The sequence below is a fragment of the Cupressus sempervirens genome, chromosome 8 (genome assembly GCF_028749045.1).
Source record: "Cupressus sempervirens isolate cs-2001-9-10 chromosome 8, ASM2874904v1, whole genome shotgun sequence".
NCBI lineage: Eukaryota > Viridiplantae > Streptophyta > Pinopsida > Cupressales > Cupressaceae > Cupressus > Cupressus sempervirens.
The window spans coordinates 11,959,570-11,974,380 of record NC_143125.1 but is presented as its reverse complement, the minus strand read 5'-3'; the positions used below and the strand labels follow the sequence as shown (position 1 = coordinate 11,974,380).

The 14,811-nt window shown below is 31.9% G+C and overlaps 1 protein-coding gene across 1 annotated transcript in view; it reads left to right on the top strand.

Moving 5' to 3' along the window:
* Nucleotides 1–14,811, top strand: part of LOC149541327 (tyrosine decarboxylase 2-like) — a 176,252-nt gene that overhangs the window by 1,489 nt on the left and 159,952 nt on the right. Inside the window, exon 3 of the mRNA XM_089796611.1 lies at nt 361–594. Coding sequence (XP_089652737.1) covers nt 361–594 — 234 coding nt within the window. The remainder of the gene's footprint in view (nt 1–360; nt 595–14,811) is intronic.

Below are 14,811 nucleotides of genomic sequence, written 5' to 3'. Positions count from 1 at the left end.
CTTGTTCCTAATTAGAGTGAGATCAATTAATATTATCTATTGTCTATGTTTCAATTAATCACATTGCGAATCACATATGATTGAAGAATAGATGAATTGTACAAGTTTATTGGTACCAATAGTAGCATCAAGAATATACGATTACTGAGACATTTGTGCAAAAAACTTAGATCAAGTGTGCCAATAGTAGAACAAAAGATCTATATTTTCTTTGACGCTTGCAACAAACCTATAGAAAGACAACAATAAAAGCCTCCAAATCTGACTTACTTTTATAATTTATAGATACATATGATTTTTTTCCTCTTACAGAAATATAATTTAAGATTATCTATTTTAGAATCAATTATATTGTTGCAGATGTGAATGAGAAGATAATGCCTGGATTGACACATTGGTACAATCCCAATTTCTATGCATATTTTGGTTCAAGTGGTAGCACAGCTTCTTTTCTTGGAGAAATGTTGAGTGGTGGGCTTGCAACACTGAGTTTGAGCTGGATAACTTCACCAGCTGCCACTGAGCTTGAAACCATTGTACTTGATTGGCTTGCCAAAATGCTCAACCTGCCCAAATCTTTTCTCTCATCTTCAGGTACATAACCTTTCCTCTCTTAAATGATAGTACATAGTTATGTCTTTTTCCAAAGAATGTTTTGCCTTTTTTATTTGGGATATTTTTATTCTTCATATAGAATAGATAAATGTTCATTTGCGTATTTTCTTTTTTCAATTATATTTCTTTCTTTCTTTCTTTCTTTTTGACAATAATTAGATTTTTAAAATTATTTTTATCTAGTAAGAATCAATCTCAAAAGTATTTGTGTCATGCATTTCATAGACATGGAAATTAGGAAACTAATATTTTACTTAATGAACTATTGTCTTTTTCTTCTCCACACAAAATAGTGCCATTATGTTAGACAAGTATGTAAGAGAACTCAAATTTACATGCATATTATTAGTACTTGCGAGTAGGCTAAGTACTATTGTGATGATTTTTGAATTTCACGCTTTAACCAATGATTAAAACTTTTCTTTTTTACGAGTTAGAATTAAGATTTTTATATTTTCTTTTCAATTTAATACATTGTGTATAGCATAAATGCAAGATTTTTAACATTATAATTTTCAAAAAATATTTTCCTATGATTTAATTGGATGAATCCATTTAAGTCTTATATTGGCCGGATTAAAACTAACACTTTTTAAGAATTAATTTTTATCTAAATGTGATTCATTAATTTTTAATAGTTTTGAATGTAAGTACATTTGTTTTGACTTTTATACTTTTCATATTGTATTTGTCGCTAATATATTTTTTGTCATTCATATAATTGTTAAATATATATATATATATACTTATATTATTTTATTTTTATTTTTATTTTATTAGTAAACGGCCAAGGCCTTGATTATATTAATTAATATAAATTAATAATTTACAACAGTGTTTCTCCATTCAAACGGGCACTAGTAGGAAAGAATGGAGAAGAAAACCTCCAGTCTAGCCCAGGACTAACGTCCTCTATTATTACATTGTAAAAGGGGCATACCCCAGTAATAATACATCATATTTTTTTACATCTTAATGTTGTAACAACAATTAAAATTTTAAAATTGATCATTACAATCCTCATGAGTGTTTAGAAACATTTGTGCCTGGATAAAAAGGAGCCAGTCTTGCCATTACGCATTACTTTCATCCAAACTAAAGAGAGCGCCTATCCATCCTTCATGACTTGGCAAAGAACATGGTTAGTAACAACTTTGCTAATTTATGAAAATCTTGGAGAAAAAACTGAAGGATACCAAATCAACCAAGACTAACAAGCAATACCTTTATCAAGGTAAATATCTTCAGACCTTTACAAATTATTTAAGAGTTAGAGATCATTGAAGGATATAATTAAGGAAGGCCTAGAGCCTAGAATTTGAGTAAGAGACTAAAATTTAAAATAAAAATACTAAACAACTCATTTAATTTAAGATATACTGATAGGAGCTTAATAATCTATCTTATTAATCAATTGACATGAACTCAATCACCATTTGCCAAACATTGAGAGTATCATCACATAGTTGCCAAAATAATTAACATAACTAAATTAGTACAAACTAAATCAATTGCTAAGCATCAAACAACTCTTCTAAATTAAGCACCATGCACCGAGAATTGAAGTAATGTACGAGGATTCTAAAACCCAACTCGGGAAGACTAGCTATACCAACTAGAAAGCCAAAGGTGTGCTTTAAAGCAGGAGCAAATAATCCGACAAATTTTTAAATACTATAAGGGAATCAAAACCTCAAAGGTCTATCATACTATATTTTATACATCTGCTCCATATCTACATTAAAATACAACATTCAAGTGAAAAAGGCATGGTCTCAACTCAACAGAATAGCTAAAAACCACTAAGAAGACATATTTGCTAAATTCACTCATAATAAATCAAAGGATCCATAAACATCATATATTGATCATCCAATAGCCCTTTTGTGCTCTGGCCATTAACATAAAATGATTATAAACAATAATCCATCAAATCCTACCCAATAAATACAAGAAATCAAACCCTACAAGAAATAGATGAAGATAGCTATACCAATGGAAAACAATTAAGAAACATTGCTACATAATAGCAAAAACTAGACATATCATACATTATTTAAACTAACCATATTAAATATTATGTCTCATAAATTGATTTGCATAAATGTTTAACAGAAATATGTCCTTTACCATGGTTTATAATAATGCCTAATCTTAACATAGCTTAGACCATATATACATATATCTCTAAAAACATAAGCTAGTATACTGAAGAACTAGATACTAGATCCATATTAATAACAAGTTATGATATTAATAGAAACTCTAACCCTAAAAAGACCTAACAAAGTCTAATTAAACCTATAATTAGTAAAGACTATTGCTAAGATTATTTGGTATGTAAGCAAAAAAACCTCAAAAACCCTAGAACTCTATATTTAAAGAGGATAATGCTGCACGGACTAGTCATCAAAGAGTGAACCAAAGCTTGATCCCATCATCTCCTTGCCATCTCTTCCTTTTTCCAATTAATCATTATGACTTCAACAACATCATTTGGGTTTTCAACCTTGAAGAATGGCAGAGACTTGAAAGTGGATTTCTCTCTGCTATTCTTTTCAATATTAGGGGTGCAAAAATCCAGTCTTTCTAGGTTGTCAAAAACCACACCATGATGGATGTAAGCCTTATGCAGGCTAAGATAGTTTACCAACCAACCATGACCAAACTCAACCGTGATCTTTCTCTAGCCCATGAGAAAATGGAAACAAGATTCCATCTTGGTCCACTCCATTTTAAAAGCAATCCCGGGAATGTTAGCTATAATAAGACTCCCCAAAGCATGCTCCATGTACATCTCTAGGAGAGGTACACACAAATCTTCATCCAGACTTGTAATTGCCTCCATAAGACCTCTGCACCAAGTTGTGTCAAAGAGATTTAGGCATAATCGTATCATGGTCCATTTCATAAAACTAGCTTTTGCCATACATCCTATGAAATGACTATAACATCACTATTGGTCCTCCACAAATATTCATACTTAAAAATGCCTTCTTCAATCACTCTTCTAGCTGCAATTATGGTCATACCATCAACTGCCCTAAGGATTCTATTCCACCTTTCCAGTTTAATGTTTCCATGAAATGCCATGGTTTAGGCTTTTGAAGTGTGGAAAATACAAATGTTAGTGTCCATTTTCAAATTTGGCCAACAGCTCCTGCAAGTGACTACGAGCTAGAATTAAAAGAGTTTTTCTGATTGCCAAATAATCTAGAGGCTCCTGGAAATCTTGGACTCACGAATAAGTTGTCCATCGCCAAGCCGTGATTAATGGACAGGCTATAAAGGACTTAATTTATTATTATTCTACCCTATACTTAGATGTTTAATAAATTACAAGAACAAGGAGCGTTGTTCGCCATAAAGCCTAATGATGTCACCCCACAAACCTTTAATCGACTCTAAAACTATAGCATTCCCGTTATGAGTCCCTTAATAACTAAGGAACTTCCTCACTTGTTTAATATGCAGGGAGAGATATAAGGAATTATATCCCATAACCTAACTAGACATATGGATAACCTAATAAAACTTCCCTAAACATACCTATAACTTAATACCAAAATGACTAAAAGAAATAAGAGTTTTATTAAAAATAAAACAAAAAAGAGAGAGACTATAAATTTAAATGCCTTGACTGAATTCAAGAAAATTAGCACCATATCCTGGTTTCCTCAAACCTATCAAGCAAGTGAATGACTTCTTCTAGTTTCAAATTAAGAACCCAATTTGGAGTTGATCTGTTCCTAATTGCATTTAAAACTATTTGAGAATCACCCTGAATTATGAGTTTAGATATACCTAAATGATGGCATATTTTTAGTCCTTCCTCCAAAGCTGCGAACTTAGCTAGATTATTAGTAGTTGGATCAATGACCATATCTTTTTTGGTGAACCACTTACCCAAGTCATTATTAACAATGCAACCAATTCCTACTACCCCTGGATTACCTCTTGTTGCTCTGTCAAAATTAAGCTTTGCCCAACCCTTCAAGGGGGGAGACCATTTACAATTTTTCCCTGCCTCCTTATTATCCTCTAAGTAAACAAGTGAGGGATTAATCAGGTTGGGCCATGCCTTTTTTATTAGACCATCCCACAAGGAAAAGGAGCCTTCTTTGATTCTTGATTTCCTAAGATATGAATTAACATTTTCCACTATGCTTGCTTCGATTTTAAGGATTAGCTCTTCTACTTTCATCTTGCTATCACAAAAAATCCTTCTGTTTCTTTCTTTCCATATTTCCCACATAAGTATAGAGGGGCTAATATTCCAGAGTTTATTGTAGATGCCCTCACAAAGATAACAAGGCCATCCAATAAGAAAATCCATAAGATTTTCAGAAAAAGGAGAGATCCAACCTAATTTTTGCGTGAGCCATTCCCAGCATACTCGAGAGTAAGGACATTTATAGAGGAGATTATCTACATTTTCACTGTCATTTTTGTAGAGAACACATCTTGGCAGTCCTGCAATACCTATTTCACTAAGCCTATTAGCTGTCAGAATCCTATTTTGAAATGCTAACCATAAGAAAAAGCTAGCTTTTGGCAGACATGCGGGATCCCAACACAGATTAAGAGGGATTTCCACTTCTTCCCTTCTCTTTTAGTTAATTAGAGCTTTATAACCATTTTAACAGTATATTCACCATCATTTGACGCTGCCCATATCAATTTATCCTCCCTCTTAGTCTGTTTGAATTTCCTAGTGGAGATAATCTTTTCATAAGCTTTAATCTCATCATGATCTAAATCTACTTCTTCCAAGGGTTTCCAGATCCACGAAGATTGATTTTTCGAATAAAACATAGTTTTGTATCCACTAACTTTCTTACCCTAACAATTGATTAGTTTTTCTTTGAGACTAACTGGGACAAGATTATTGTTTATAGGTGGATGTCCATCCCACAAGTCTTCCAAAAAAAGAGTATCTTCTCCCTTTTTTTCATCCCAAGTAAGATATTTGCTAACAAGATGATGACATTTAACCATGAAATTCCAGCTTTCTGATCCTTTAGGAAGAGTCTTCATTCTGAAAATCGAGCTAGGGTCACTTGCATTAAGATACTTATTATAGAGTATCTTGGCCCACTTTTTCTCTCTTTCCCTATATAGATACCAAATTAGTTTAGCCCCTAACGCTTCGTTTTGCCATAGAAGATTCTTGATGCCTAACCCACCATACTCCTTAGGTTTGCAGATGCTGTCCTATTTAATGAGTGCCAATTTTTTGGAATCCTCACAATCATTCCATAGGAAATTTTTGAGTTTGACCTCAAACTTATGATGGAGATGTTTAGGAAGAGGCAAACAAGAAAGCGGATAAATCAAAATAGCTAAGAAGACTGATCTTATCTTGATGCTCTTACCTACTTTTGTGAGCCATCTATCTTTCCAATTTCAAATCCTGGCTTCCACTTTTTTCAGTGTATTATTCCAAATCTTACTTGATTTAATACCCTTTTCTAACTGTATACCAAGATACTTGCATGGGAAAGAACCTTTTTTGTATCCCATAATTTGACAGATTTAATTTTCCACCTCGGCTTCTATATTGATGAAAAATATTTCCAATTTAGCATCATTTACTTTTTGACCTGAGGCTTTCATGTATCGCTCAATGATTGTCTTTAAATTAATTGCCTCCTTCTGAGTGCTCTCTCCTGGCAAGATCGTGTCATCTACATATTGTTGATGAGTAATGCTTCGAATATTGTTGGTAACAATGACACCTTTAATTTATTTATTGTTATATGCTTTTGTTATAGCTCTCCCAAAGGCTTCTGCCATAATGATATATAAAAATGGGGATAATGGATCTCCTTGCCTTATTCCGCTTGATATCTCAAAAAAAACCTTTGGGTGACCCATTAATAAGGAATGAAATCTTGGTAGTTGAGACACATTTAAAAATAAGATTAATCCATTGAGGGAGAAACCAAAGGCTTCTAAAGTTTTGCATAGAAATCGCCAATCTACAATGTCATAGGCTTTCTGAATGTCCAACTTCATAAACATTCAAGCCTCTGTGTTCCTAAGGGCTGAATGAATTGCTTCCTAAATGATTATGATACCATCCAAAATGGATCTTCCCAAGACGAAACTTGTTTGTTGTTAGGATTAAATCACATATAGAAAAACAATTACATGTAAATATAACCAATAACAAAAAATAATAGATCACACAGAAAAGAACACAAGACACCAAGATTTAACATGGTTCACCCATCCTTGGGCTACGTCCACCAAATAGCAAGTTCGATATTATTACGATCTAGTGACTATAACCTTATTACAATCCGTAACCCCTTACAACTCAATATCGCCGCAAGAACCAATTTTGCATCACAACTATGAAACAATCCCTAACCCTAAGCTCTTTTATACAAGTATTTTTACCGCTTTAGGGTTATAATTAATAATTACATGTTGGTCCAAAATCTTGATAAAATAGGGCCCAAAATTTTTTTTTGAGGCGATGCCCCAAGCCCCAAAGAATTTATGAAGTATGTATAGTACTTTCTTGATCAATCACCAAAATCTAACATTTGTTCCTCAAAAATGATCTTTGGAAGAATTAGTTTAAGTTAATTAGGTAATATTTTAGAGAACATTTTATAAATAGTGTTGAATAATGCTATAGGTCTGAAATCTCCTGGGGTCTTAGGCTTGGGCTTCTTGGGAATCAGAGTAAGAAAGGAGTGATTGGTTTCAAACAACAGAGAGCCACCCCTCCTTGAAGCTTCGATCACCTCCCAGAGATCTGTACCAATAATATCCCAACATTTTTGGTAGAAAAATGCCCGAAATCCATCTAGACTAGGAGATTTCTTTGGATTCATGTTAAATACTACCTTGCTAAATTCTAAGGAAATTGGTTTATTTAAAACTTTATTATATTCCACGATGACCAATTTAGGGATTACTTCAAGCAATTCAGCTTGTGCTACTCTGTTTGATCCTTCCAGATTATTTAATATTTTTTGAAAGTGATCCACAAAAATCTCTACAATTTCAATGGGTTTATTTGTCACTGTCCCCTTGTGATTTCAGATGCTTGTTATTATACTTTTAGCTCTGTTATAGAGAGTCGAGTTATGGAAATATCTAGTATTCCGATCTCCCTCCTCTAACCACCTTTCTCAAGATTTTTGTCTCCAAAAAATTTCTTCCTTGGTCAAAATTTCTTCTTGTTTAGCCAACAATTCTTTTTTGTAACTTATAATTGTTGTTGTTCATGCCATACTTAATAACTTCTAAATTTAATTCTTTTAATTTGTCTTCGATTTCTATTTTTTCTTTGAAAATATTATTGAAGTGTTCTTTGTTCCATCTGAGAATTTTTTCTTTAAGCATCTTCATTTTAGATACGAAAATGAACATTTCCTTGCTTATTTGCATAATACAACTCCAATTTCCTTGCTTTTTTCCTAAGCTAATTCCTTCTGTCTTATTTAGCTTGGTTTCTTGTAATAGTATAATGTCTAATTCAAACTTATTTAAATTTTGTTTTAGAATTCTTTTCTTGCTAGGGGCATTTAGGTTGCTAACATTTCATGTAGTGATCTTCATGGTTCCATGGGAAGGCTCTTCCCCTTCCCTATGTTGAAAAGTTGGCTAATTGTTTGCTATTCCCTAGCTTTACCATCTACTTCTTTGAGTTCCTTAATTGATTTTCTACCTCTTTTAGCTGTCGTCCTACCACAATTAGGAAATTTGACTCCTTCTAGATTCTTTATTATGCCCAATTGTTCCAAGTTTTCCTGTGCACTCTTAACAGTTTCAATTTCGGCTTTCTTACTCTCCTCAATCTCCTTTTCATCAGTTTCCAACTCTTGAAGTAATTGGGCTGTTAAGCTTTGGTATACCATAGTCATTCTATCTTCTTCTATGTGACTTCTATTATTTGTCTGTATATTCTTGGTTATCTTATCTTCTTCTTCAAAGGATAATAGATCCCTTCTGAGATTGGTAAAAGTGTAATTGTTTCCTCCCAGCTGTAACACTTTCTACAAAAGTTCTTCTTTTTGGGAAATATTATTGCTATCTTCGTTATGAAAATCAAATACTCGGATTAGTTCTTCTAAAAGCTTCTCTATATAGTCTTTCTCCTCCTTTTTTAGCAAATCTGTTTTAATTCTTTATTCATGTCCACTTTATGATTCAAAAATTCCTGAAAGTCTTGAATAGATATACCTTTTGACTTGCATACTTTTGACATACTTGTTCTGACCCTGTTTTTCGAATGTTCTCTTTTAGGAGAGGGAGTTTGCCATAATTTGGTTAACAATTTTGGAGACTCTTTGTTTGAAATTGGTTTTGCGAGACATGGTTCTACCCCTTGTTGCTTATGAGACTTATAATAGTTATCATCTGCTTTGCTTTCTTTCTTTGATGAGACATCAAATAAGAATGATTGTTTCATATCATCCATACTCCTTTGAAAATTAGCTGAGGTCTTATTACCCTCCAAAATGGGTTCTGGTAAAATCTTATGTTCACTTTCTCCTCTTATGACTTCTTTCTTATTCTTAACTTTCTTTTCTTTCTCTATTTTTTGTTGTCAACAATTATGCTCTGTAATTTGGGTTTTTTATTTGCTTTGATTAACTTTCCCTAGTTGCAAAGGTTGTTGTCCTATTCCGGAAAGGGGGACAATTTATCCTTGCATCTATCTTTTTTATTAATCAAATCCAACTAGTAACTCCCATTTTTATTCTTTGGAGATATGTTGATTCTGTCTTGTTGACCTCCATAATTTCAGCATGTGAGGTTGTTGCCCTTTCCTACTTCCTCCTTATTTAACATATCTTCATTTGAGTTGTCTGGTAAATCTTTTATGTTTTTTAATACATTTTCCTCAGGGTCATACTCTTCCTACAACATACTTAGGTGCCTCATTCTGATCATGGAAAGAGAGTTGTAGAGATCTAAAGTTCTCAACAATATTTTGAAGGAAGACTTCCACTCTATAATGGGCACCTTGGAATGCCCAAAAACTGAACCAATTGCTGAAATATTTTTTTTAATGCAAACTAAAGATGGAACAGATGCTAAAATTATATTAATTCTCAAAATGATGAAATCAAGTACAAGCAATGTATTCCAAAGGCCAAATCCCAAGAGAATGACATCTAAAATGTTACAAGAGAGGATGAACGTACCCTATTGCCAAGAAAGATATGTGATTCACACATGCAAACTCTTATCAAATGTCCTTCACAAAATTCTGATGCTCAACAATGAGACTTTCACCCCTATTTATCCTTTTCCTTCACCCTTCTAAAAGGAACTAAAACATTAAATTTTAATTGCAAGTGCTAGAAGCTTCCCCCTTCCAATAATTAATGCACTCTCTAGAAACTCCTCCCTTGCAATACAATAATTAAATGTGCTTCTAGAAAATTAAATTACTAGAGGCTTCTGCCTTTCCAATAATTAATACACACTCTAGAAGCTTCTCCCTTGTAATACAATAATTAATTAAATATAAAGTCACCTTTTAATTTAATTTATTTAATGACTTTATAATAAATTAATTTAATTTCCTCTTATGCTCCACTTAGACTTTGGAAATCATGAAGGTTAAAAGATGGGGTCATTACACACTCATCATCCAATCTGATTATCTCTGTAATCTTACCCTTATATTTCTAAAAATTTAAGTTGTATGTTGATTTGTTTGTGATTAACTTTATTGGTTTAAGATTTGTCTTGTTAGTTTTACATTTGATAAGAAGTTTTATATTGTTGCATCTTTCAAATGACACATCCAAACCAATCAACTCACCTAATGATCTACCAATTCTCTTAATAATACCTATTTGATTTAGCTCTAGAGGGATAAAGTTAATAACAAACCATGTTGGAATAGTTAGATCTAAATTATCTTATCTATAGTTTGGAATCCAATCAAAAAAATTGATCGCATGACCCTTAAACATCCATTTAGATACCATAAGAATTTTTTTTCCACATCTTCATCACAACAGTGAATAAAGACTAATTTATCAGAGTAATGCGAAATACTTACCTGGTAGCCACAAAAATCCTCCAACTAGTCAATTAGATTGTGTAGCTCTATTTTAGGGCCATTCCAAAAGGTGAATAAACTGACCTCTTAACATTCTTGCCAGCATTCTTCACTATCTTGATTGCTGATAATGAGGATCTTGTCTTCATGATCTTCTGGAGTGTAATGAGTGGAATTAGGGCACAAAGAATGTGGTTGATGAGTGAGAGGCTTCCTACGATGTGGAGGGATGTAGGTGGAAGGAGATTGCATAGTAGGGGAATCCTTCAAATGAGATGGAAAATCTACAGACAGATCAAAAGCGAAACCCTTTTGCCTAATATAAATGGGATTTAGGTTCAAGCTGGCATATTTCATTGAGTTGAAGACAAATATTTTCTTGTCTAGGCTAGTTGTGGGGTGAATCACTGGTTTAGCTTTGCCCAGGAATTCAACAGGATGGTGAATGGTATCCCACTTAGGGCATCGGTCTGGTGTATTTTTTGTCCTCCCAAGTTTGCGAATTTGACAGAGGGGCAAAATTATTTGATGTTTTAACCGCAGATGTACCTGCATATCTGAAGTCATCCACATGCTTTTGCGCTTTAGGACTTTTCAAACCAGGAACATTTGACTTGTTTGGATACAAATTCCCTTGTCTTCTTAGTCTTGTAAATCTGTATGGATGTTGCCTGATAATATTTGAGTATTTCACATTATTCACATTTTTCACTTTTTTGGTTCTGCTCGTCATTTTTCATAGCTTAGATACATAATTATTATATATATTATTATAGTTATTATTTTTATATTATAATTTATTTATAGTATAATAGTAACATAATATATATATATCAATTATTATATTTATAAATAAAATTTTAATTTTAATTAATAATATTACATAATTAATAATTATTTATATAATTATAATAATAAATTCTTTATTATCACAATTATCATTCTAGAAAATTAAAACTCTAAAAGATTTTTATTAATAAAAATATATTATATATTTTAATAAATTTATTAATTAAAAACTGAATGTAAGTACTAAGCCACTATGTGGCCACTTGTTAATATTTTTAAAATAATATCATTTTGTGGGAGGAATAACTTTAACTTTTCTTTTTGTTGTCTTCTTTAAATTTGTATAATGAATGATTGTTTTCAGTTTTATGAAATAGTGTAAGTAAAAAGTGGTTTTTGTATTTAATAGACATGAAATCAACTTTGACAAAGATGTGCAAGAGTCACATTCTATTTAATTGATGTTGACTTTTTCTTTTCACAAAGACTGTTCTCCACCCGCAATAGAACCATTGTACATGTACATCTTTACCAAAACTCAAATTTATATGCCCATTTGGGGGTAAAAAAAATAGCTGGAAGTTTCAAGGCAATCTATTATTGTACTACTATATTCAATTTCTTTCCGTTTTCATTTAATTTACACCAATCACCAGCAATTATTAATGGGCAATTAGATATTTTTAAAGTTTTTAAATTTATTTATCAATTTCATATATTCTAATAGTTATTTTTCATCAATTTGATTAGTTGATTTTCTTTTGTGTTATAGGACCCCTTCTTTCGGAGACTAGGTCCATAATTTATTTTCTCGGCACAATTTTAGGAGATAGATTAATATGAAAACTAATAATATTATTAAATCAATTACATTTTTTTAAAAAATCATCACAAAACTATATATTATATTTATATAAAAAATAAATCTCACATGCATATATAATTTTACTAAAATTATTATTTTAATGAGCTAATTGAAATAAATACTTTAAGCTAATTTTTTATTAAGCAGTACTGTCTACTATATTTTATCATTATATCTTTTATACACAATTTTTTACTATTTTACTAACATTTGTAAAAATAAATTTTAAAGATTGAAATAAAACCATAAATTTTTTTTCCCTCTAAACTATCTACTATGACTAAAGGGCAAGTACATGCCACTATGTGGCACTTGTTTAACATGAACTCTAAAAACTCTATCATAGATGCACTATAGTCACATGCTATTTAAAGCATTGATACATCATTACTTAGGGGTCACTCATGTTATATTCAACAAATAATTTTTTAAATTAAGATAGTAAGTATGGGAAGTAAATTGTACATCTTAAGCTCTTAAATGACACATTAGTTTTGACAATTTTTTGTTGTCTTCTTATGTGACTTGCTTATACTATGATCATTTCAAAATACTATTAGAATTATACTCCATATTTTACCATTATCATTTTTAAAAATTATTAAACATTTTTCAATTTAAAAAAATCATTCAAGTAATCCAAAAATATATTGTAACAACAAAAATACATATTTATGTCATTTTATATCTTATTCTAATATTTTTATTTGTAAATATAATATAAAATATTTAAATTTTAGAAACACAAACCATAAATATCATATTTCAATTATGTTTCAATCTTTATATCTTTTATGTCATTAATTATTACCTCATCACACCTTCTAAGCTTGAATTTTAGTGCAAAGATCTCTAATTATTACCTTATCACACCTTGTAAGCTTTTATTTTAGTGCAAAGACACCCAATTATTACCTCATCTTGCTTCCTTATTCAAATAAGGATTTAATAGAAATGAAAAGTGTTAAGGCAACAACACTTATATAGATAAATTAGAACATTAGCTCCTCACAAAATGGATCATTAAAAATAAAAATAAAAATTTGTTCCTCACATCTTATAACATAATGGTTTTTTTTTCAATAATGGTTTTTTTTTCAATATATATATATATATATATATATATAGTAGGTCAAAACCAAGATTAATTATTATTATTTGTCAAGACTTAACCCAATACCTCTCAAGTAAGGGACTCACAATTTAAGGGTGCGTTATAGGCTTTTGAACTCTTTACAAATTTATTGTTAAGTAGGAGATTTTTTCCATAGTAAGTCAAATTGTGACATCACTTTAAGTGTGTAATTTTCTTGAGTCAAGCTCATTGGCCCAAGCTTCATAGAGTATTGATTTACACGAATCCATCTCTCATAAGAATAAATAGAACTCTGAACACTCATTCGATCTAGGTGATCACTAATACAACAACTTGACTACAAAATTTCCTATTGTTATTTTCTACCATAAATCATACATATTAAGATAATGAAGAATCCATAATAAATTTTTTACTAATTTCGAAAATCACTCAACGATAAATTGAGAATATGTAGCTTCTATAAACAATTAAATCCCATACAAACTCAAAATCTGAATTAAACAACACGAAATGAACAATAGCCACTGTTGATATGTTTCCCCTAACTTGCTTAATCTAAACACACAGTTCATGGCATAACCTATTCAACGAAGAGTACATTGAGCAATTGGGTGGACTCATCATCATCCTGCACAAGGAGTGAAGAGTGCTACTTAAGTCTGCTTGAGTTGTCTTGCTGTCTCATAGACTATTTTTATCCTTGTGAACGTTAAAATTTTATCTATCTATCAATCACATTCTTTCACATACCTCCAGCCTCGCCCGACACTATTGTTGTTAGATCAGTCTGTCTATTTGAAAGTATTTTTAAATAGTAGCCATGAAAACCTTCGTTTTGAGTAATTAGCGCAACGTGAATGCTTCGACTGCCATTATGAGCAATATGAAAAAATTAGATGAACCTCAGCCAAGAAGCAAAGATCCCATTGTCTCCCTAAATCTCATTTATTGTTGGATGATGCGACGCGCTCCCCTGCCCACAGGTGGTTAATTATGTGGTGTTCCATGTTCACTAAAAGTCATGGCTTTTGGTGTAACGGTAAATGGGCCCTACAATTGGTATCAGAGCCTGGTTTTGGCTTGGTCATAGGTTCAAATCTCCCCGGTGCCTTCCTGACCCGTGTAAGCACCTGGTATGCGCGTCGAGGGGAAGATTGTTGGGTGATGCGATGCGCTCCCCTGCCCACAGGTGGTTAATTATGTGGTGTTCCATGTTCACTAACAGTCATGACTTTTGGTGCAACGGCAAATGGGCCCTACATTTATGACACTCCATCCATGTCCTTCGACCAAACTCGAAATTTATTTTGACAAAATCAGATTAAAAACAGAGCGCCGAACTAAAATTTATCAACTGTAAATGGATGGTGAATCGGGCTACATGTTATGAACAATCGACGCTTT